The sequence below is a fragment of the Leptonychotes weddellii genome, chromosome 10, assembly GCF_054177405.1.
Source record: "Leptonychotes weddellii isolate Sample4059 chromosome 10, ASM5417740v2, whole genome shotgun sequence".
In the NCBI taxonomy this organism is placed as follows: Eukaryota; Metazoa; Chordata; class Mammalia; order Carnivora; family Phocidae; genus Leptonychotes; species Leptonychotes weddellii.
Window position 1 is genome coordinate 68722550 of NC_138378.1, and position 25938 is coordinate 68748487.

At 35.4% G+C, this 25938-nt stretch overlaps 1 protein-coding gene across 1 annotated transcript in view; it reads right to left on the bottom strand.

Moving 5' to 3' along the window:
• The window catches only part of USP34 (ubiquitin specific peptidase 34), a 182963-nt gene that overhangs the window by 13558 nt on the left and 143467 nt on the right, over positions 1-25938 (bottom strand). Inside the window, exons 55-71 of the mRNA XM_081797278.1 lie at positions 24325-24405; positions 22613-22698; positions 21881-22049; positions 21706-21780; positions 20397-20548; positions 16838-16886; positions 16653-16757; positions 16521-16565; positions 15688-15792; positions 14173-14320; positions 8367-9001; positions 6130-6287; positions 4355-4433; positions 2733-2859; positions 1982-2089; positions 495-599; positions 254-378 (exon numbers count right to left, since the gene is read on the bottom strand). Of these exons, the coding sequence (XP_081653404.1) occupies positions 254-378; positions 495-599; positions 1982-2089; positions 2733-2859; positions 4355-4433; positions 6130-6287; positions 8367-9001; positions 14173-14320; positions 15688-15792; positions 16521-16565; positions 16653-16757; positions 16838-16886; positions 20397-20548; positions 21706-21780; positions 21881-22049; positions 22613-22698; positions 24325-24405 (2352 nt within the window). The remainder of the gene's footprint in view (positions 1-253; positions 379-494; positions 600-1981; positions 2090-2732; positions 2860-4354; positions 4434-6129; positions 6288-8366; positions 9002-14172; positions 14321-15687; positions 15793-16520; positions 16566-16652; positions 16758-16837; positions 16887-20396; positions 20549-21705; positions 21781-21880; positions 22050-22612; positions 22699-24324; positions 24406-25938) is intronic.

Genomic DNA, 25938 nt, shown 5'->3' on the forward strand with positions numbered 1-25938 from the left:
AGTGACAACTAGTAAGACTTTCTATTAGGGTATTTTTTTTTTTTTAGGGAGGAAAAAACTTACTACTTGTGCTTATTGTTGATTTTGCAAATACTCAACCAACATTTCAGAGCACTAAAAGGAAAAAGTCCAAATGAGTCTAATCTTCTTAGGATCCACAAAATGGTCATTTAAGTCTAATATAACTGCCAGAGGGAAAATTTCAAATTACTGTGTACTACAGAAACATGGTTTTCCTGGCATCCCAACATACCTTACTGGTTTCCACCATTGTGGGCAAGAGGCACATATTGAGTTCAGGGCGCGGAGGCCGAATATTGCTTTTCCCTCCTATTAGCTTGATATTTTCTCGACAAGGGAAATAAGGTCCAAGAGACACTAAGACATTAAAAGTGTACAATAAGAATAAATGGAAAAAATAAATCTCCATGCTTCAGTGTGCAGAAAGATTAAATGCCAACCACATTCAAGTACTGTGCTAGATGAATACGTACTTGGTATATTACTGTGATGATAAGTACAATGGTTGTGTTGTAGAAATGGAACCAGAGTATGAAGAAAGTCATGGGGACTCAAAAGCACAAGTTCCTTGAGGACATCTGAAAATAAAAACACAATATGAGTATTAAAAAGCTGGAGGATATCTAACTTGCTTCTTTTTTTTTATTTTTTTTTTTAAAGATTTTATTTATTTATTTGAGAGAGAGAGAATGAGAGAGAGCAAGCACATGAGAGGGGGAGGGTCAGAGGGAGAAGCAGACTCCCCGCCGAGCAGGGAGCCCGATGTGGGACTCGATCCAAGGACTCCAGGATCATGACCTGAGCCGAAGGCAGTCGCTTAACCAACTGAGCCACCCAGGCGCCCTATCTAACTTGCTTCTTTCGAACTCACAAATCCTGCTAGGGTGACTAGTTGCAGTATGGCGGGTGGAAAGGTTTAAAGAGTCTAAAACTGTTTTAGCTGCTGACACTGGGAGAAATTCTGTCTGATGCTCAATCAAATCTGGATCAGTTACTAACCAAAGTACAGCCATCATTTAGAAACCAAAGTTTAAAACTATTTATTTGTATTTTATTTATCCAAGAGAAGAAGCATCATGGAGAAGTACACTAAGGGAAAATATTTAATGCACACTGATGACATGTCTTCATAAAATCAACCAAAGCAACTTAAGACAGAAATCTAAGGCTCAAAGTTCTTTGGATCTAAGACATAATCCTTAGTCTACTTTTAATGTTTCATGATGCTAGCTTGACTGATGTTCATCCCCTAATCATAGAGAAGTAAAGCTCGTGATGACAGGCTACTGAATCAGAGGTTACTGAAGTACAGGCCAGTAATTCCACAGAGCATCAGGCCAAAGCTTGCCAAAACTGCTTATACATGGCAGCCAGTTATTCATGTCATTTTGAGAAACTGGAAATTAACAATTACAGTCTCTAAAGAGGACTTTTAAAAATGGCTTCTAAACTAGTAAAAAATACATTATAAATTTAAAATGGGGGGGTCCTTTAACAGGCACAAATTATCACTTCATTATAAATATATAATCAATAAAAAGGTAAAATACCTGGGAGTCTAAGAACAAGTACTACAAGTATCTTTAGGTAAAAGAACAGGCAGTAAAAATAATCTCCCCAGCCCTTTACAGCATCAGCTCTCCTTTGCAAAACATTTGCATGATCCTACCTTATTTACATAGAACCAGAAGATCTCAGAGCTGAACGAGATCTAGAGATAACCTAAGGTCAAAGAGCCCAGATATATTACATGACCTGCCTGTGATCATATAAAGTAATTACTGGCATGTTGAGAAATATAACTAGATTTTCTAGAACCTGCTGGCCAGTGTGAGTTACAAATAAAAAGTACAAATGTCTTCCAAACCCTGCAGAACTAATATCACATCCTACAAAGAATATTCCACAAAAATCTTCATCCATTAGGTTTTTACACATACATATTTTCCAAGTAACTTACCTATACAGGCATTTCTAAGTTCTGGAGGACTATAGGAATTAAGAAGAGTTAACAGTTTATGGGCAAATTCAATTCGCTCCTGCCACTGAATTAATGCTTGTTTCACATCTGCAAATATAAAAGCATACATAAATATGCCATTTGAGTTCAAACTTCCTCACAATTATGTTCTATTTTTATCTACAGAATGCTAACACTAAGAAAATCAAATTAATGACATAAACATCTTTGGTGAAACCTAAGTGAGCATTTTCATGAGATGGCTACTACTGTGAAACCTGCTAGATTTCTTAAGTGCATACTTTAGGGATGAACCTTTCCATTTTCCAGAAATTTATAGGAAGTTCAAAGTTCACATTCAATTTTACAGGGACACAAGAGATAGGTTTTATAGTTATTTCTCTTAAAACTAAAAATGATCTAACCTAAGCCATGGAGGTTTCCAGTTGGAGAACCTTTACAAAATACCCATTTTGTTACTGTGCTTAGAAGTGTTTTCCAATCTCTTAAATCTTAACACTTATATAGGATGCTTGCCTATTTTTCAGGCAGGCATAAGAGATTAGACAAGAGCACTCCAGCCTTATACCAGGTCATGATGAACATTTCCTGATGGTTAGCCAGCATCAGCTCCACCTTCGGTACATAAACCAGACATAAAGACAAATTCTCTGAAGGATGTGGTTTGACATCCTTATTTCACTCTTTAATAGTTGAAAGTAACAAAAAGAAGAAGTAGGAATGACCAAACCTTTTCTCTGAAGATACGGGCGTGTAGACTTCAAAACCGAAAGGAATATTGACAGAAGTTCTACTAAGTCTCCAGTCACATGGCAAGCTGTGGCTTCATGGTACATCATGTGCAGTGTGTTGAAAGACTACAAGTGATTTTAAAAAATGGAAAACTTCATTTCATTTTTACTTTACTGACCACAAAATGGTAGTACTCATCCTTTATGATAGATGTTTTCAGACCCTATGTGTGTGCACATGTGCACAAATCAAATGTATTTGCTTTCTACCTAAGTCAAATTCTCCCAAGTCAGCTCTTTAAAATACAAAACAGTGCTCACCTTCGGAGCTAATATTTTATGCATACATTTTGGTCTGAAGGAATAATTTGTTTCATCAGTTTGTTTGTTTTTGGTTACTGTTTGCTCTAAGACCACAAACACCTTAGAAATTACGAAGAAGCAGGCAACAAGAAGATTTGGTAGAACAGGTGACTGCTTTAACTAACTTTCCAGGGCTTTGGGAAGGAAGACAATGGTGAAATGGTTGTCAACAGTAAGTCTGAAATGAGGAAAAAGAGCTCCAAAAGGAAGAATTCCTTTAATCATATTGGCTTGTTAAAATCTTTTAATTCAAAATCCTTAGTTTTTTTTCCTACTTCATTCCACACAAAGGCTTTTTTCTAATCCTCTTGAATCAGTTCCCTAAAATCTATATACTAGCCGTAATTCAAAGTTCAAAATCCACAGTCTAGAATCGGTGGCAGTACATAATCTGAACAATGTACTTGTGTGGCATTTAACCTGTAAGCTGTGAGGCTAGGAACCATGTCTGTCTTATTCACTGCTGTATCCCCAGTGCTAGCTAGCTAGTAGACATTCAAACATCTGTTGAGCGAAACAATGAATTTCTCACTACTTTTCACATACTTTTTGTTCTAGCCAAACAGAAATACTTGGCATTTTTCAAATACGACAATACTTTCTTGCCTCTGCTGACCAAGTCATTTATCTAAATGCTCTCTTGCTTATCTTTACAAGTTCAAATTCTTCAAAGTACGGTTTCAAACATGTTGTATTCCTATACTATAATATCATTAACTGAAGAAAACTATCCTACCTCTTACTTCTGATGGTTCTTTTGGCATATACTCTTTTGTCTTCTCTCCTTTATTAGACTAAGAGGTAAAATGCACCTCTATGGCTTTAAAATCATCTCACAGTTTGTGGATGTTCACCTGTAACAGACTCAATGGCTTCCTCTCATGATGCTAATCTCACTTTCTTAACTATCAAATAAGTCCGCTCTTGAGAAATTATGTCAGTGATTACATCATATGAATTTCATCTGTTTCTACCCTTACACATGGAATGAATAAAACCAGTCTATTTCCAGTGGTTGTTCTAAATACAAAAGAAGAAGAGAAGTATGGAATTACTATGGACAAAGAAAACAGCAACCTAAAAACTGTGACCTAATCATTCTTGGAATATAGATTAGCATTTACTGATCTATATAATGAAAATCCAGACACCTGTAAAACAGTATAGCATAAACTCTAAATATCTACACACACACAAAAAGCCTTGGTGAGAACATTAATATGAGCTATATCTATAGTAAAATGAAATAAATATTTACCTCAGTCATCAGGATCAAACCTCGATTAAATACAACAAGAAGTCTATCTTCATCAGATTCTAACAGTATTCTGAAGGCACTAGAAGAATACAAAAAATCCAGGTTGAGAACTCTGAATCAGAATGGAAAACTTAGGTGAAAAAAAATAGAAGAAAACTGTAATTGAGGCTCTTTTCCACCTATAGGAGAGGGACTGCTATTATCTGTTTCCTACTAATGTAATAAAAGGAGTTAGTATTAAGAAATCCTCTAAGTAACATGGAGAAAAGTTATGTCTGCTAGTATCTAGTCAACAATTCAATAGTGGAAGAGAGGTATCATAGGAATATTTTTAAAGTTTCTGTATAAACAATGCTTATTTTCATAATGGGTTTATCTTCTAGATTATGTTAAGCTCTGGATAATAATAAAATACACTTATACTATCCAAGCACTTGTCAGCTGGTTCTTGGGAAGAAAGAGAAACATGAGGGGGAAACACATTAAATACATTGTGGTCTTGAAAATAATTTATGTGATAATTATCAAAAGTAGTTGTATTGCTCTTGTTATTAGACTTAATTTCATTATTAGGTACTGGAAACCACTGCTATATTAGTACAACTGGAATCTTTCTACTTCAGTTAGACGTTGTCTTTCCTTTTTTTAAAAAAGAATTAAGAAAGCTCAAAGTCTTTTTTTTTTTAGAATAAGCTTTAAGTAGTAAACCTTGGAAACAATGTATTCAAAATTAATGCCAAAATTTTAAAAGAATTCCTTTGGAGTCCTGGCAAAAGCATAGTTAATTCATTTTGTGTACTAATAAAGATTCAAATTTGAAAGTTTTCTGAAGAAGATAACCTGAAATAATCTTATCTTGGGTTAAGCATAAAATACTATTATTTTCAAGGAAGTACTGCCAAAAAATGTGTGCCTAATAAAGGACATTACCTGCAAGTCTTAGATGTAATATATAGAAGCACTTTAAGAAATTAACCTGGCCTTTATTTCCACAGTTAAAGGGAACTATGTGTAATTTGTTGTAGAGTTCCTTTATAGCCATTCAATAACTTCTGTAGCTCTGAACAATTATAAAGATGATGTTTTGTTATTCTGGCTAATTCCTACAGTTAAAAAAGACAGGTAAATCTGGGCTAAATAGAATGAAAAACATATTAATAGTAACTCTCATCCAAAGATGGAGAAAGCTGTTCCTGGAGGCCTCTAGAACTGAACTGTCCAAGCGTAAGACAGGATGAATCACGAGAGAGAGGAGGATTCAAGCCTTAGATGTAAGACTGTACATTAAGATTCCTTCCAACCCTGATTCTATGATACTGATAAAACACATATAAACAATCCAAAACCAAACCCTGAAAACAAAAGCTGTTCAAAAGTAGCTTGTTAATTTTTAAAAGATAAATCCTTCCAAGGTGACTCAATGCAAAAATGCTTCCCTAATCACCTTAAAGAACTGGTAAACTTTCAGTTATAAATAATTTAACTCTTTTTTTTTTTTTTCTTTATTTATTTGACAGAGAGATAGAGAGCACAAGTAGGCAGAGAGGCAGGCAGAGGGAGAGGGAGAAGCAGGCTCCCCGCGGAGCAGGGAGCCCGATGCGGGACTCGATCCCAGGACCCCGGGATCATGACCTGAGCTGAAGGCAGCCAATTAACCAACTGAGCCACCCAGGTGCCCCTAACTATAACTCTTTTAAGTGTCAAAAGGATGGTCCCCATTCCCTCACCTGGAAAAACAAAACAAATTAAAAAAACACCAGAAAACATCTTTTTACCTTATTAAAGTAGTCCAGCAGGAGCGGCCATCTAAGCAACGTAAGTAACAACTTATGGTTGTTTTCTTAAACTGTTTAATATCTTCTAATTCTTCTTCTCTCATATCTGGTCTTTGAGCTATAAACAGCTGCATCAGGTTAAATAGTTCTTCTACTGCCTAAAAAGGGCAAATAAGCATCATGGTGATCTTTTAACCCTACAACATTTTAGAATGTTTGCTTCTCATTTTTGAATGTTATGCCCACTAGCCGGCTCTTAAAATTATACAAATGATATTAGATTACACTACCATTCAAGAATAGTTACAAAATTAGCAATAGATTCTATTTTAAAAATTTAATATATTATTTACTAAAAGTAAATAATCAAATTTTCAGGAAGACTCATTTTTAGGGTTCATTTTTAGTCTTAATACTATTTATTAAAGCACTAGCCTTGTAACTTCAAATGGGTGTCCAGATATGCTACACCAATCTTTTGCCCTGTTTAATGAGAAATCACTTCCTCCTCACACAATTTTACAGCCCTCATTTACATTTGAATTAATACCGTTTCCGAGAAAACCCTTTGTGCCAACATTTGGAATGCTCTTTCTGGACTGATGAATGGTTAGTTCAAGTTATCTGATGGATGAAACATGGGAACTAATATTTAAGTAAAATCGCTAACTGTGGGTTTATAAACTCATTTAGCATGGGCATGTGGGCATACTTATCAATGAACTGAAAACCCCCAACTCTGTGATTTTTCATGGCAAAAATTGATTTAAGCACCATTTTCATGAAAATCTCCAATAGTTAAGCTCTACAATAAAAGATGTTATATTTTATTGATGTCAGGAAACATTATCAGATAAATATTCTAACTCCCCCAACATTCACCAAAAGTATACCATGGACATCATGTTTAGTAACTAAGTCAAATATTATTTATGTGAATGTGATAAAGAAAATCCACTGAATCTTGAAAAATCTTGATAAATCCTGACTCCTTCGAGGTCAGGCAGACTCTCACATTTGTTTCCTTCTGTCTTATAGCCTTGGCTTTGAACATCTTTTGGTACTTAATATACTCATTTTCTTTCCTCTATTCTAGGCATTCTAAATTTCCTGGCTGGAAATTAGGTTATTCTTTCTGGGAGAGAACAATTTACTACATTGTATCTGAAGGAAAGGTCCTTTCTTAAGATTTATTTATTTGACAGAAAGAGAGCACACAGGCAAGGGGAGCAGGAGAAGCAGGCTCCCTGCTGAGCAGGGAGCCCGATGTGGGACTCGATGCGGGACTCGAGCCCAGGACCCTGAGATCATGACCTGAGCTGAAGGCAGACGCTTAACCGAGACTGAGCTACCCAGGTGCCCTGGAAAGGTCCTTTCTTCAACAGGAAAAAAGTACTGTACACAATTCAAGGATACCAATAATTAAAATATTCTTCATCATGTTCATCTGATTAAACTCTTAATGTTGGATGTCTTGAAAAAGCTCCACTCCCACCATCTCCCATTTAGCCAAAAACTTCTCACACAAGCAGTTTGTAGCCTCTAGGTTAAAATAGTTCTGCACTCTCTTCCCAACCCCTTTCCTAGATTTATATTCTCTTGGTGTAATCTTCAGTTTACAACAGAGAGTTAAGAACCAACAGTGAAAAGAAATATCCAGGAATGACAGCCATAAACGAAGGGAGAAAGTTTTAATATGAAACCTACAAACAGTCTGCAGAAAAAAAGGAATCAGATTTAGACCGCATATATTTGTATCCTGATAGACCCCTTATCCATTTCATTCACCTGAATGTAGTGTGAGGAAAAAAACACTAGGGAATACTATAGCTAAGATAAAAATATTTTCTAGCTCACAGCTTAGAACAGCATGTAGATCTTAACGATAAGTATCTAAAGAGTAAATACTTCCCTAAAACTGTACCACAAAGCTGACTTTTTTCATTAGTTACATATAAAAGACATTTACAAAAACACAAATGAAAATAGCTAAGTTCAATTAGAGATAAAATTTCAACATCAACCTAAGAAAAATTACCCATATTACTTATCAATTTTATAGTAATATAGCATTTTATACATGTATTCAAGAAAACAAATACACATTAAGTCCTTAAGAAAGAACAGTTAAAGTTAGACTATACTTCCATATTTTGTTACCACTTCCCACAAGGGGGGGGAAATATGTTATTTCCAATCAATTTGAAGATACAGATAGAATTATCAATTTTACTCACTCCAGGGTATTGGCTGGCATGCGGTGTAAGATTCTTAAAGGCCCATTGGATGTTCTGGTGAGAAGCAAGTTGTCGTGTGAATGCAGGAGACTGTTCACAGCAGAGCCTCAGAATGCCGTAGTAGGCTGGCAGCATCCCACGGTTAAAAAGCACCACATCCTGATCATCATGGTCAGCAAGGATGTAATTGAAGGCAATGTTCTTGGTTACCACTGGGTTCTGAACAATAAGGCGGATATTCTCTGGACAGTCAGCACACACATTGTACCAAAATGAAAGCAAAGCCTGTTTATTGTGATTTGTAGCTATTGCTGGCTCAGAAAGTTTAGGCTGGAATAGGTTCCACAAATCCATGAAATATGTGGAAAACATCAGCTTCTCAGTTTTGGAAATTAAACAGTAAGTCATAAAGCTAAAATAGGGCACTAGCTTTGTAGTGCCATGAACAGCAGCATCAACATAAAGTTTGGCTCTTGAGAGCAAACCAAGGAGCACGTTGTAGACCTGATGTAGGACTACTGTTGTGTCTGGACTGAGTGGAAGGTCACGGGTTGGGATGTGCAAAGACCTTGTTGACCGGAACATCTGGCGGAATGAATTGCTTGGTATAAGGGACACCAGAAGATAAGCTGCAGCTATAAAATGTAAAACAAAACTGTCAGATCCTTACAAGATATAAAACAGACTGAAGAGCAGTCATTAAACACAAAGCCACTCTTCTCTTTAAAAATTAAAATGAATAAAAATTAAGGGACATGAACATTTCTTAATATCTTTCTGCCCTACCACTGGCCCCACAGAAAAATCTCAAGGAATAATGAAAACATTAGCCTTCCATTCTGTCATTGTTATTTTTTAAGTGGCAACAATAATTGCATTAATAGAAACAGTTTTAAACTTCTCTGTTAGCTTTCCCCAGATGTAGAATTTTCCATTTATTTGATCATTTCATTTCTCCTTCGGAATTAATATGGTTTAACAGGAAGAACACAGCATTTGGAGCCAGAAGACGTAGCTAAGCCTGTCTGACGTGATCTAATCAATGTGTTAGAATCTTTTCTTCTTCTTTACAAAATAAAGGTAAGTTATTTTGTAATAATTTAGAGATTAACAGTAAAATATAAAGTTATAAAGACAGAATGAGATCTTCTATTTTAAAGTTCATTGTAATGTATAAGATTTTATATATATATGCACCAATTACAGAACATTAACTGTGGAAAAATCTTTACAACTCTTCTAGGCTAAATTTGCATTTTAAAAATTTTTTCACTTGAGTATAGTTGACACACAATGTTATATTAGTCTCAGGTGTACAACATAGTGATTCAACTTCTCCACAGGTTATGCTGTGCTCACCACAGCGTAGCTACCATCTGTCACCACACAATACTATTACAGTATCATTGCCTGTATTCCCTATGCTGTATCTTTTATCCCCATGATTTATTCATTCCATAACTGGAAGCTTCTAGGTTGACTCTGAACACAAATAAAGCATCCCTTCTTCAACATACCTGAAAAATGTTATTAAGCATACAAAAATATTATTTCATTTAATTCTCAAAATCATTCTGGAAATAGGTGATGTTACATTGGAAAATCTGAATCTTGGAGAAGCAAAGACCAAAGTCACACAAATAAAGAGGTGGAGCTCAGATTTAGCCCTGGGAAATGATGATGATGATGATGATGGTGGTGGTGGTGACGACAATGGCAATAATGATAATGATCCAACAAGAATTGCTAACATTTATCAAATGTTTATACTATTTAACACCCTAACTTTGTTTAGGAGGCTCTACTTTTATTATCCCCACTTTCACTTGGACCAAAAACAGAAAGACTACACCCATGTTACACATCTCGAAACCCAGATAGATTCAGGAGCTAATGCTCCTAAAAACCACCACCACAGAGCCTCTTCAAGGCCTCTAATGCCTTAGTTTAACTCTTTTCAATACACCTACTAATTCTGTCTCCCACTATGCTACCTATAATTTGATAATTTCCAATGTTCTGTTAAAGCAAATAAAGTTAGGGTTTCTAAAATTAATTATAACCTAGTTTACAGATTTCAAATGAAACTTCATGCAGCACTCCATTTCTACATTTTTTTTTTCACCTGTATGTTAGGCTCAATTTAGTATATGTTTCCAACATTAAAACTTGGCATGTAGGGGTCATCCTGACCAATCTTTGTATAAGCTGCTATTAAGAAAAGTAATATGTGATTAGAAAAAACTTATTCAAGTTATATACTTTTATCCCAGTATTTTATTAGGAAAAATTTTCTAACACAATGAAAGGTTTAAAACACTCTACCAAAGACCCAATTAAATTCTACAATTACCGTTTAGTTTTGCTTTATTGTACCAAACCTTCTATTTATTTAAGAGCTATCTGCTTCTAAATAAAAAGTAAGTTCTGCTTGGGAGAAATACACAACTTCTAGGAAGGTCAATATGGAAGAACAGACCATCTCACTAAAAACTGCCTTGCTGACTAAAGAATCCCTTTCATTTAGTTCTATACTATAGAGAACTTAGAACAAATCTACCTCTATTTCTATATGGCAACTGTTCAACTATTTAAGATACTTATGTCTCTATTTTTCTTTTTTTCTCTAAACATTCTAAGGCATTCCTTAAAATTTTGTAGGATTTAACAGTATTTCTCAGTAGTTTTTCTTCTATAGATGTTACTATAATTCTTACTGTTGTATTGATTCTATTCAAATATTTGGGCTGTTTTTTCAAGTTACATTATGTCAAAAGCACATTTTCATATTACCAGAGTCTAATTTTTAAATGATTCACTGTAATTATTTCCCAATGGAACATCCAGTTTTTAATTTTTCATAATCATAAATAATGCTATTTAAGCATCCATATATTAGATGACTTGCTTATACTGGATTCCTTGAGATAATATTACTGAATTTAAAAAAAGGCAAAGTAGGGCGCCTGTGTGGCTCAGTTGGTTAAGCAACTGCCTTCGGCTCAGGTCATGATTCTGGAGTCCCTGGATCGAGTCCCGCATCGGGCTCCCTGCTCAGCAGGGAGTCTGCTTCTCCCTCTGACCTTCCCCCCTCTCATGTGCTCTCTCTCTCTCAGTCTCTCTCTCTCAAATAAATAAATAAAATCTTTAAAAAAAAAAAAAAGGCAAAGTATTTTGAAGGATCTCAGTACATATTACTAAACTGCCTTTCATAGGGTAATATTTACTTACAACTTCACTGCAATGTATGAGAATGCCATATCCTCAATACTGTCATCAATATTAGATATAACAGCTGAAAAACTTTTTTTTTTTTTTGGCTCAGCATAGATTTTTTATTGTTTTATGGTCAGAAGTCAGGACATGAATGCCAATCAGCATACGTGTCAGCACTTACAAATAACCCATTATTATGGGGTTACATAAACTGGCAGGAAAAACAAGCCTTATAAGTACCAATGCCAATCCATCAGTACAAGGTGTTTTTCCCAAATAAACTTTTTATTTTAGAACAGGCAGAACAGACACAGTTCCCATACACTCTTCTCCCCTTTTCTCCTATTATTAACAACTATTATTACTACATTTGTTTTAACTAAGGAAACAACAGACACATACTTTTAACTAAACTCCATACTTTTGATTTTATTAGTTTTGCCTTAATGTTTGTTTTTTATAAAGATTTTATTTATTTGAGAGACAAAGAGACAGAGAGAGAGCATGAGTGGGGAGAGGGGCAGAGGGAGAGAGAGAAGCAGGCTCCCCACTGAGCAGGGAGCCTGACGCGGGGGCTCAATCCCAGGACCCTGAGGTCATGACCTGAGCCGAAGGCAGACACTTAACCTAGACTGAGCCACCCAGGCGCCCCATTAATGTTCTTTTATTTTGGCTCTAGGATCCCATCTAGGATATATTACATTTAATCATCATGTCTCCTTAAGCTCCTCTTGGCTGTGACAGTTTCTCAGACTCTCCTTGTGTTTGGAAAAGCCTGACAGTGTAAAGGAGTACTTGGGTTAGGTATTTTTGAAGAATGTCCCTCAAATTGAGCCTGTCTGATGTTTATCACTTTTAGACTCAAATGATGGGTTTTGTAAGGAAGACCATACAGGTAAAGTGCTCTTTACATCATATTATATCCAGGGTATCAAGGGTACATGCTATCAACACACATCGGTGATGATATTAACCATAATCACCTAGCTGAGTTAATGTTTGTCAACTGCTTCACCTAAAATTACTTTACCCACAAACTGTAACAAACTTTTAAAACACAGAGAAAAAACTTGAGAGGTGCTGGAGGGAGGTGTGTGTGGGGGCGTTGGCTATGAGGGACGGGTATTAAGGAGGGCACCTGATATGATGAGCAATGGGTGTTTTACGTGATGCATCACTGAATCCTCCTGAAACCAACACTGCACTGTATATTAACTAGAATTTGAATAAAAACTTGAAAAAAAGAAAAGAAAAAGTTACATTCCCCATTCCCTACTCCCTGAAAGGAGGTTCAGTTCCACCTCCTTGGACAGTGGATGTACATAAATTATTTAGAATTCTTCTGTATAGGATATTTGTCTCTTCTCCATTTATTTATTTAATCATTTATTTATCAGTATGGACTCACAGGTATTTATTTTATACTTCGGGGTATAATCCAGCACTATATTGTTTATTTTTTTACTCTTATTGTTCCAGCGTTAGCCATTGGGAATTCTTTCAGGTTGGTTGTGTGTCCCTTTGACACAGCCCCATCATTTTGGTTTTTTGAGACTTCTTTACTTGCTGGTCCTACAAGATGCTCCAGGCTCGGGGCGCCTGGGTGGCTCAGTTGGTTGGGCGACTGCCTTCGGCTCGGGTCATGATCCTGGAGTCCCGGGATCGAGTCCCGCATCGGGCTCCCTGCTCGGCAGGGGGTCTGCTTCTCCCTCTGCCCTCTTCCCTCTCGTGCTCTCTGTCTCTCATTCTCTCTCTCTCAAATAAATAAATAAAATCTTTAAAAAAAAAAAAAAAAAAGATGCTCCAGGCTCATCTTGTATTATTACCTGCCCAAGACCTAGAATCAGCCATTTCTTCAAAGAGCTACTATTTGTTTTATTGGAGAATGGTCTTTAGAAACATAGATCTGGGGGTATTTGATGTGCATATTGCTACTGTAGTATCACTGATTCTATGCCCTTTCAGCAGACAGCTAGGAAAAATGATTTTAATGATTAAAGAAATTTAAAAAAATAACAACTTTGATTTTTGTTTCTTTGAATAAAAGAAATCAAAGGAGAACATACTCTATTTATTTACAAGCAATTTTCTAATCTGTAAAATACCTATTTTTCGTATTTGTCCTTCTGTCTTCCAAGATCTTTATTTCCTTCCAGCCTGTGTAAAGGTGTTTATCATTTTAACTCCCATGATTTCATTGAATATTTTCTCTCAATTTGTTCTATGCCTTTTTATTACTTTCCTCTTAGCCTTAAAGTTACTTTTAAGATGGGATTTTCTGATCCTTTCCTCTCTTCACTTAATGCTGATCATGCTTTGTAATCTATCAAGCAAGGAAACAAGAACGGCAGTGGTGGTGATGTCACCCAAGACAGGACAGTTTCCTATCCTTAAAACACCCAAACCACAGTACATATTTGCAAAACACTGCCATTTCCAAATACTAATGTAACTTCGGCCTTTAAGAACAATATCTCCAAAAGACTTTGCACTGTACAACAATGGGCATTATTGTAATTGCCTTAAAAAACAAAACAAAAAAGTGAAACCTGGAACAACAAATGGTTTAAGTTCTGAATATTTGACTTACAAGTCCTGACTCTAGGATAATTATGAGCCAAAAGAAACCTCTCGACCCAGTTTTCCATGTTCTGTAGGACCCAGCTGTGTGCCAGTTTATTTCGGGGTGTCTGTACTGCCAACCAATCCAAACACTGAGAAGGATTGTATTCAATTACCTAAAAATGAAATGACAAGAACAGAATATAAAACCGATTAAGGAGTTACTTTTTTACTTACTTTTGGTATATGCCATTGAACACTTAGCCAAGAGAGTTTTTTGAAAACTAGAGCCTAAGAGAAGTTTCGCCCATGTTTTTCTACATTTTTATTTTTAATTAATTAATTTTTTAAGGCGGGGAAAGGCAAAAGGACTGGGAGAGAGAGAATCTTAAGCAGACTCCACGCTGAGTGCAGAGCCTGATGCAGGGCTCGATCCCACAGCCGTGAGATCATGACCTGAGCCAAAATCAAGAGTTGGATGCTTAACCAACTGAGCCACCCAGGTGCTCCTCTCCATTTTTAAAACTACATTTATCAACAGGATATATTCAGAAATATCTGTCATTAGTTAACAAAATAAAATTAAAATAACCAAGGACTTTAACATAGAACCAATAGTGCTTCTAGGGGCGCCTGGGTGGCTCAGTTGTTAAGCGTCTGCCTTCGGCTCAGGTCATGATCCCAGAGTCCTGGGATAGAGCCCCACATCGGGTTCCCTGCTCCACAGGAAGCCTGCTTCTCCCTCTCTCACTCCCCCTGCTTGTGTTCCCTCTCTCGCTGTCTCTGTCAAATAAATAAATAAAATCTTAAAAAAAAAAAAAGTGCTTCTAATTCTCTGAAGTTTCTCATCTTTATTTTTCTTACTGTGTGCCCAATCTATTATTGCACGAGAATAAAATGTACTAACTGCACGCTGGGGAGATTTTTTTCATGGGATAAAGAAATCTTAGGAATCTAGATTTGGCTTTCAGGCCAGTTCCATTCCCACTCATTTATGTATTGTCTAGATGGTTTTAGGCTAAAACAGCAGTTAAGTGGTTGCAAAGGTATCACAGGGCCCACAAAACCTAAAATGTTTGCTAACTGACCAGCTGGAGAAAAAGTTTGCTGACCCCTGGTCTAGAGTGCAGGTTTTCCTACCACTCACTAAAGAGAAACTCTATGACCCCAGCAGTTACTCTGAAGGAAAGGACGTGGTTAGTACTTCCTGTACCATTTCTGTCAACTGCTGAAAACACTTAGCTTGTATTTCTAAGATTCTATCACTCTTCTCTGAGGGGAAGGGAATGAAAACCCTCGACTGGCCAAAGATTTTTTTATGACTCTACAACAGTGTTTAAACTTGTCCTGAAAGACAAGAATTCTTTGTCCTCCCCAAGCCTCCCAACTAAAGCAAGTCTTCTTCCCTGACTTGTGTCCTACTAAAACTTTCATTTTGGATTACCCAAGTCAGAAGAAACTGGTACTTAAACTGGTAATGACTTTATTAGAAAAATAAAATTCTCAGAAGAAGAAATACTGAAACACCTACTGCAAGACTTACCTCCCATATCCTCTGTAGAATGTAAGATGCAAAGGGAGGCATTCCTGGAGGTCCACCAGCAAACTCCATTAGCATAGTCAACAATTTAAAGAAAGGATTGGCTGCCTGTAAGACACATACATAACTGCGTATTTAAATGTACTTGAACCCACCTGTTTTAGAAGAAAAGAAACATGTAAAACTCTTCTACACATCACATTTAAATCTGTGTTAGGTTAGCAGATCTCAGGACTCCTGCATATAAACTTGAACTATAACTTGGGATAAAAAGTCAATAGCACAGGCACCACATGTAACAGAAAACATGTATTTTTCTAGGTATCAGTTTGAAAAAACCAATCAAAACTTTTATTAATGAGACAACCTTATTCATAGAATAATTTAGGTTAAAAGTTTCTTGTAGCATCCCTTGATCTCTAAGGTGTAGTTTACATTAATATTTGACAAAGTATCATGTAGCTAAGCTATAACATTACCATTTTACAAAAATACATTTGTATAATACTGTATTATATTTCCACATTTTTTTCATCTGGTTAGTCTACTTTTTTCTTGAACACAATTATATATGCTTCAAATCAAACAACTTTAAAGTTTAGTATCTATGTGGCACTCCAATATGTTGAACTTATATGTAAATTTGTATTTAATTGGGAAAATTACATTTATGATAGTAAGATATAAAGGAGTAATTCAGCTTATTTAAGTTACATACTAAAAATTAAGCTGTGTCATGGGAGAAACCTTGATATATTTTTTTCAAGAACAATTAGAAAGGTTTATTTGAAAGCGCTAGTAGTCTTAAAAACATGAATTAACTAATGTGTACATACCTCAGGAGTCAACTTTGCTATTGATGTGAAAAGCATAGACACAATCTAAAACAAAACAAAACAAAACAGAGGATTTCAGGACATTCTTTTAAAAATTACCAAAAAGCTTTAAGACTGTTTCTCAGCACTTACATGTTCTGCTAGTCGATTATTGTATCGACAGAGGCTGAAAATCAGATTACAAGTTTGTCTTATATTGATGCCATCACGAATATGTTGAAATAAGAAGGGGAATCCCTGTTAAAAGTAAAAGTTGTTCATTTAAGAACCATTATTATTTGTGAGATGATCAAATCCTCTAATATACAAAGTATTACCTTTCCTCCTGTTAATGCTGCCATGTCAGTCTGTGATAATGTCAAATGCCTGAAAGGAAACATCAGTGGAAATAAGTTTTTCTTCCCTATGTGCTACTTTATAGCTATTTGCATCATGACATGCATCAAAATTGTCAATCCAATTACAACTGTACCAAGCCACCAACACAGAAAAATGATTTTTGAACTTTCTGCTGGCTAAACTTACTTGCTAGATACGTATCTTTTAGACAATTTTTCAAGATTCCAGAATTGATATATGGAAGCCCAAACCTGCTTTAGTTCCCATTTAATTAACTCAATATTTTTGTGTATTATAAACACTAGGATGGGTCTGAGTTTTGTTGTTTTTTTGTGACATGAGACCCTTCAAAACAAAATGAACTTCCAATACTAAAGAGCTTCAGTTACCAGTTTACAATTTCTACATATTTCTTTACTATAGAAAATTTCAGATACATACAAAAATAACAAGATAATGGAAGTATCCCATTATTCAGCTTCAAATTACTAATTCATGATCAGTCTTGTTTCATTCGTACTTCCCACTCACTCAATGTGGACAGTTCTGAAGCAGTTCCAGGTATTTTATCATTTAATCCAAAAATCTTAGTATTTATTTCTAACAGATAAATTTAAAAAACATAACCACACTACCATTATTCACACTTAAAATAAAACCACAACTCCTTACTATCAAATAATATCCAGTGTATGATTACCTCAAGTGTCTAAAAAAATTTTTAATAATTTGTTGGCTCATGATCCAAATAAAGTCCTCTGTTGCAAGTGGTTGAAATGTCTTTTAAATATCTTACAGACTACTGGTTTCCCCTCCAATTTTGTTTTTATCTTGCAATTTATGAGTTGAAGAAAGTAGGTGGTTTATCCTGAAGCATTTCCCACATTTCCGTTTTGCTGATTGTATCCTTGTGGTGTTGCTTTAACCTGTTCCTTTGTCCTTGTATTTCCTATAAACTGGTAGTTTAGATCTAGAGACTTGATCATATCTAGGTTTGATCTTCTTAATCAAGCATGCTTTACTGGTGGTGGTATTGACTTTCTTCAGGAGGCACACAATGAAAGGTTGTCTTTTTGTAATATTTCCAGTCAATGATGATCATCTCTTAGAACCATTACTTCATTTGGGGTACAAAATACAGATACTCTAATTTCAGCATTACTGCTTGTTCATTAGCTCATACACCTCCAAGATGGAGAGCTTCCTCTCATGTACCATTTGGTTGCCATGAGGTATAATTCTTGCTGGTAAGATGAATGCTTGTTATCATTCCTTTATTAATAAGTTTCCAGAATTATGATCTGGTTTCCTAATATACTCCAAAGGATACCAGTAAGTAGTTTGTTTTTAGGTACCATTACAAACTCATGGATTTAAATATCTGTGATGTATTTTAGTCCTCTTACTATTACTGATGCTCAGGTTGTCCAATCTATGACCAGTAGGAATATTCATAAATTGGTTCTTGCCCTTTTAACATAATCTCAGTAGTCTTTGATAGCCTCTGCTTTCCAAAATGATGAAGTGCTCTAGGCTTCCCATTCATTTCTTGCCCAAGACCTGGAATTGGCCATTTTTTTCAAAGAACCCCCATTTTCTTCCATAAGAAATGATATCTAGGGACTACAATCTAGATGCCAGTGGCATTCACTCATTCTGAGTTGGGCAGGATTTCTAAGCCTTTTCAGAAAATGGAAGTAGAGAAAACATTTTTTGTTTGCTTAAGACAAAATACACCATAGACTCTACTGCTATTTCCAAATTCAAATTTAGTTTTAAAGAACTTACATAAAAAACCTACAATTTTATATTTGTACTTTTTTCTGTCTTTTTCTGAAAATCTTGGTTTCTAATGACATTAACAGTTAACTAATATTTGCTTTGTTCTATGATATATGCTAGTTTCAGGATATTAATCACAATTACACTATGAACAATATACTTAGTAGAACAGTTTAGGATAATTTTACAATTCTTTTTGTCCTTCATGTACAACTAGGAATTTATAGTTAAATTATGTGTTCTAAAGTCATTTTAGTGAATTCCTTTCCAGGCTATGCCACCAGGTCAGTATATAATTCATTTATTTCAGTCTGCTTTTGATTTTTAGGGATTGCATTTTATTAACTTATCATTATATAAAACATATACATGATTACAAGTTAAATCTAAAAAACAAAAACAATGTATATTCAAAGTCAAGTTTTCATTCTTCTCCTTTCCAGCAGTCTGTTTTTCCCTCCCCCAACCACAAGAAAACTTTTTTTTTTAAGTTTTTGATTTAGTCTTCAATTTAAAAAAATACAGTAAATTCTTGCTATTTGTAGTACTTATGTTCTATAAAATGCTGTGAACACCGAATTAGTGATTACTGAATCATTGCTCATAAGAGAAATACAGGGTTAGGTTCTTGTGAGCCTCTGGTCACATTCTCTTCAACCAATCAATAGATTACCTTGTTTTGTGTGTGTTTCTGTTTAAAGATACCTTATTTAATATATATTGTTCATTCATTAGCACTGAAGTCACAGCAAATAATATTATTAACTCATACCTGAATGAAGCTTATCTAATGTGCTTTTTCTTGTTAAGGCACATTATGGCCTTCTTGAGCTCAGATCTCTATAGATAGCACTCAGCACTATACTTGGGGGCAATTTTAAACACCAAGTCACCAACAAAAAGCACGAACGTGAAAAACATGGCATAAACGATGAAAAGGACATTTGTTTACAATATGAGAAGTGAAACAAGAAGTCAGAGTCACCCTGTTTGACCTTGGCTGGGAAGGAAGGTATGTGTCAGGTAACTCAAATTTTTTGCCACTCTGCATATGGACACCTGCAGTCCACAAATGACGGTAAAAGAGCCATAGTACTGATTTGGGGATTGCAATAAATCCCAGCAAGTAAGCAAATTTGCAAACAGTAGATCCATAATGAGGAATAATGAAAACTGAGTATATATGCTCTCAATCTCTACACCCCCCCACCGCCCTAACCTCCCCTTCCTCAAAAGGTACCATACTATATACACTTTTATCCAACCTGCTTTTTTTACTTGGTAATATGTATCCTAAAGCTCTCTCCATGGAAGTATAGATACATTCCATACTTCTTTTTTTGAGCAATAGAGTATTCTATTGAATGGATGCCTGCTTTTTTCAATTAATCCCCTCTTTTTAAATATTTTCAGTCTTTTACTATTATAAACTAAATGCTTCAATAAATATCCTTACATATACATCTTTCTGTGTTTGGGGAACAGATTTCTAGAAATAGCGTTGCCAGGTTAAAGGATGAATGCACATATAATTTTGCTAAATATTTTACTGTATATTTCTTCAACGTATATTTCTAACATGACTCAGAGGTACAAAGTCATCTGATACAAAGGACTGAAATACTTATGCCACAAGAGTTGTAAATAGTGGTATTATTTAAAAGGAATTATGTAACAAAAGTCAGTGTAAAACAATTTGGTAAAAGGAGTAAAATCAAACATGCTTTAACCATTTTGAATGTTGAAACATTTCACCTTTCTGAGCGAGACTGTTCAACCAACAGAGCAACTAAAGCTATCATTTTTTCCAGGGCAGCCGGCCTGTATTTTTCTTCTGCCAGAGAAAGAATATCTTCTTCCTCCTCCTCTTCTTCCCCCTCTTCCTCTGACAACACTTCAACTTGAGGCTAGAACAAAATGTTAAAACTAATACAGTAAAACTGAATTATCTTGAGACAAAGTAACTTGACTGTTTTATAGAACTACCCAGGGTAGATGGTGGCAGGAGCATATATCATAAAGAAACACTCAAAGGCCTAACCCTGACTTTTAAAGTTAAACAACATTCAGGGTAATTTTAGACATAGCAGGCAGAACTGTAAAGAACAATGAGTCTCAATACTGTAACTATTTACACCTCACTTACAGGGATAAATCTTTTAATAATTTCTTTCTTCTTATAGGCAAGCCCTTTGGAAGATAAATCAGGATTAAATTTTATCTGAGTATGATAAAACAGTATTTTCTATTTAATAAAAATGCCAGTTACAAAAATTAAAGAATCCTTAATTTCCAGTGTTCAGATAATCCAAATAGCAAGTCTTCCAAAGACTTCCATTGCTTTGAAATTCAAGAGACTGAAATGATTTTATGATGTAACAAAGCAAAAGAAAAGCAGTCTAAAGAGGTAGCCATATAGGCAGGAATGAGACATTAAAAGTGCATATTCGGAGAACCATTACAGTGTAACGGTTAACAGCTTAGCTCAGGAATCTGACCAAAGATCAAAACCCAACTCACTGTGATCTAAAACAAGTTAACTTCTTTATGCCTCAAGTTCCTGATCTGTAAAATGGAGGTAACAATAGTACTTACATCTTAAGGTTGCAATAGGGTTAAATAAGATAGTATAAATGGAGCATAAGCCAATGTGGTCATTATAGACAACACAAAGTTCCTGTTATGCGTTAATATTATGAATAGACGAAGCTACTGAAATTTTTGGAAGACTCTGAGAAACTCAAAAACAAGGGTTTAAAAATATGGCCAACAAAAATGTTCACTGAAACAACATGCTACTGATATGACCCCTAAGTAGATGGTGGCCATTTTGCCTAAATTCATTTGCTTTGTTCCAGGGCCTTGCCAGTGATATTTATATCATTTGATTATTTCTTCTCTTGCTATACCCATTAAAAATACCAACCAAACTCAGACCCTTAAAATTATCCAATCTCAGGGCTAGAAGGGACTTCAAAGCATTCTAATATCTAATGACCTTCCATGATATAAACTTGAAAACATGGCCCCCTAAATCCCCAATATGAGAAAGAACTGTACTTACATTTTCAGGCCCTTTGGTTCCCATGTAAAAATGTACCATTGTAGATATGGCTTGCAATGAAAGCAAAAACTGGCTCTAAAAATAAAAACATTGATTTAAAAATACAAAATAAAAACAAGTTTTAAATACTGAAAATAGGTACATAATCCCAGAAATAAACAAGATACAGCCTCACCTCTTCTTCACCCATTTTGGCAAATTCATAAAGGAAGGCAAAATACTCTGTAAGATGTTTACTGTGAGGTTTTACACCATGTTCCATAATTAATAACAGAGTTCTCACAAATCGAGTGACACATGAACGACCACCAATATCTTCTACTGAGGCATCCATATCATCCGACCTGAAGACACAATTTAATGTATCTTAGAGATAGTATAAAGTCTGGGGATAGATATTCTGGGAGGAGAAATATTTTTAAAAACCTAAATTTAGCTCTTTCATCTTTGTAATAGTGAATACCAACTGCAATAAGTAGGTGGATTCCAATTATGGTGTCTGGCTAAATCAATCCAAACAAAAAGACTAAGTCATGAAGTTATTTGTAGAGGATTTTGAAGATGTACTTAATTAAAAATAAAACAATACTATTTTCTCTTCTTGACTTGTATTATTACAGATTTTTAAATAAAAGAACCTAAATATTTTTTTTTTTTAAGTTTATTTATTTGAGAGCGAGCACGAGCGGGGCAGGAGGGCAGAGGGTGAGGGAGAAGCAGACTCCCCGCTGAGCAAGGAGCCTGACGCAGGGCTTGATCCCAGGACCTTGGGATCATGACCTGAGTGGAAGGCAGCTGCTTAACCAAGCCACCCAGGTGCCCTGAACCTAAATATTTCAATGTGGGTATCTGAAATACTCTAGGCAGCTCATTAAAAAGCTTAAAATGCTCAAAAGTTATTTCTTACCCGTCTTCCATTCCTGGCTGTAGATAAAGATGAGCATGCACAGGTCTGAGTCTCTGAATCACATGGATACATAAACGCTGAAACATCTGTAAATGAAAAGTTAAAACAACCTAAGAGCCTGAACAAAGGTAACAAAGATACTGAAAAATTAACATGTTTCAAAATTCTCTGCCACCCATTTCACAGATTATCTTTTGCCAGAAATCAATGACTTGGAGAAGGAAATAGGATTTAAGTTTATCTGAAAGAAACATGGATTAAAAAGGGTTGGGGATTCTCTAAGTAAGATACACAAATGGCCAGTAAGCAAATGAAAGATGTTCACCATCATTAGTTATTAGGGAAATGCAAACCAAAACCACAATGACATACTACTTCACATTCATTAGCATAGCTAAAATCAAAAACACAGTAACAAATGCTAACGAAGATGTAGTGAAAATAGGAACCCTCATAGATTGCTGGTGAGGATGTAAACTGGTGGAGATGCCATGAAAAAGTTTGGTGTTCCTAAAATGTTAAACCTGGAGTGACTGTATGACTCAGGACTTCTACTCCTAGGTAAAATAACAAAAAGAACAGAAAACATATGCCCACACAAGTATTTGTGCACAAATGTTCATAGCAGCATTATTCAAAATAGCCAAAAAGTGAAAACATCCCAAATGTTTATCGACTGCTTAATGGATAAACAACATTTGCTATATCCATTCAATGGAATTTATTTTAGCAATAAAAAGAAAGAACAGATACATACTACAACATGGAAAACCATGAAAATACTGCTCAACGAAGCCGATCACAAAAGATCACACACCGTGTGACTCCATTTATCATTTTTCAAAAAGCTTTAATTTTTTTGAGAGAGAGCAAGTGAGAGAGAGCCCAAGCTCTCAGGACAAGCAGACTCCCCGCTAAGCAGGGAACTTGATTCCAGGACCCTGGGATCATGACTTGAGCCGAAGGCAGATGCTTAACGAACTGAGTCATCTAGGTGCCCTTCCATAGAGACAAAAAGTAGATTAGTGGCTGCCATTAGTGGCTGGAAAGAAGGGACAGGATAAAATTGGGAGTGACTGTTAATAGGTATGGCATTTCTCTTAACAGTGTTATAAAATTAGTTTGGGGATATACTAAAAACCACTAAATTTTACACTCTGTATGGTTTTGATGAGTTATTATGGTGTATGGGTTATATCTCAGTAATAACTGAAAAGTGGTCTTTTCAGATTAAATTTTTGGTTCTGTGTCCTAAGTGAATATAAAATAATGTTCATATTTTTCTTGTCTAATTTTTTCAGTGATTTAAGGGAAACAAATTGATTCATGTGACAATTCAGAATCTTTCACAGAAATGTTATATACTGTTCATTCAACTTTCAACGCCATCAGAGTACCCTACCATGGTTAGAATATCTAAGATTCTGAAAAAGAATCAGTACAACTCATAAAGCAGAGATAACAGGATCTGAAAGAATAGGCACTGGTAGCTATCTTCCTATAACCAGGAAATGTTAACAATTTTAATTACTTGCTTGGAAAGATAGTTGATTTGCTAGAAGAAGCTGATGAAATGATGGCAAAGTGATTCTTACGGTAACAGGTCGATCTTTTCAAAACTACCTTCAATGCTGGGTTAAAATACATTCACAGGCAAATTTAGAATTATTAACTTGAAAGCCACTTTCTTTTTCAAATAAGTATTTTCTTACCTGTCTCACAATCTGATTAGGGCACTTAATTAGTATCTGCATTGGCCACCAGTCATCATCAGCCATACGGTCCAAAAACCACTGTAAAAAAATAGTGTGATATTAACCTTCAACCAATACTTGTTGGATTAAAAAAAAATAATCACACAAGGATTTTACTTCTAGTCTGTGTTTGAATTATTTTAAGTTCTTACCAAAACAGATTCTTCCATTGTTAGAAAGTCTAAAACTCTAGGGGTGCCTGGGTGGCTCAGTTGGTTAAGCATTCAACTCTTGCTTTTGGCTCAGGTCATGATCTCAGGGTCATGGGATAGAGCCCCATGTTGGGCTCCACGCTCAGTGGGGAGTCTGCTTTAGATTCTCTCTTTCCCTCTGTCCCTCCCCCTGCTCATGCACATGCTCTCTCTCTAAAGTTTAAAAAAAAAAAAAAAGGTATGAAACTCTAAAATGCCTGAAGTCATAATCAGGGTCATCCCATTACAGAATTCCATGAACGCCATTTACATCACAGTGTAAACTTGCATGATGGCAACCTGCACTGCATTAACATTATAAAATGGAATACTATTTTCCTCTTAGTCCTCATAGATACTACACTGCAGAACCTTTTGTTTCTATTAATATATGATCTGAGTATGACTTATTTTCTGTTTATAAAGAAATTATGCTCTCTTGGTAACACAAAGCATACCTCCCCCCATTTTTTTTTTTAGAGAGAGAGAACAATGGGAGAGAGGCAGGAGGGAGAGCAAGAATCTTAAGCAGGCTCCACACCCAGTGCAGAGCCTGATGCCAGGGCTCTGTCTCACAACCATGACATCAAGACCTGAGCTGAAATCAAGAGTCAGATGCTTAACCCACTAAGCCACCCAGGTGCCCCCAAAAACACCCTTCTTTATGCTAAAACAATTTCCTATTGATTTCAAGATATCTCTTAATCACATATTTAACTCCTATACTGAATTTTACTGTCTATGTGCATATACATAATTACTGACAACTGTAGAGAATTTTAACTCCTTGAGAGAGTTCTGGAGGCCATTCCTTAGTAAAAACAAACAAACAAAAACTGAAGTGGCAACTTTATAAACAAAAGCAAACAAAAAACAAATGTTAACCTAATCAATATTCTGGATCTATCAAACAGCTTTAAAAAAATCACAAAGGGGGAGGGGAATAGAGGAACTTGTTAACTAACACCAGGAGGATATAATCAGTCAAAGCAATCATGTGGAGAATTCTGCAGACCAAATGACAAAGTAGCAAAGAGAGGAAAAAAAGTAACTGTTATAGATGAAAGTTGATTTACAAGAGAAAAGCAAAATGTGGTCCTTGTTTGAATACTAATTCAAAGAAGCCAACTGAAAAAAATATTTTTTAGGCAATTAGAGAAAAGTGAACACAGAATGAGTAGTGGATATTAAGGAACCACTTCTAATTTTACAATGACATAAATTATAACCTTTTAAAATCATGGTTTCATATATATATATTTTAAAAGTTCTCATTTATTAGAGACATATTCAGTATTTATGGATGTATGATATGCTATTTGGGTTTGCTGAAAACAGGCATGGGGGACAGCAACAGATTAAGACAAAACAATGTTACTGT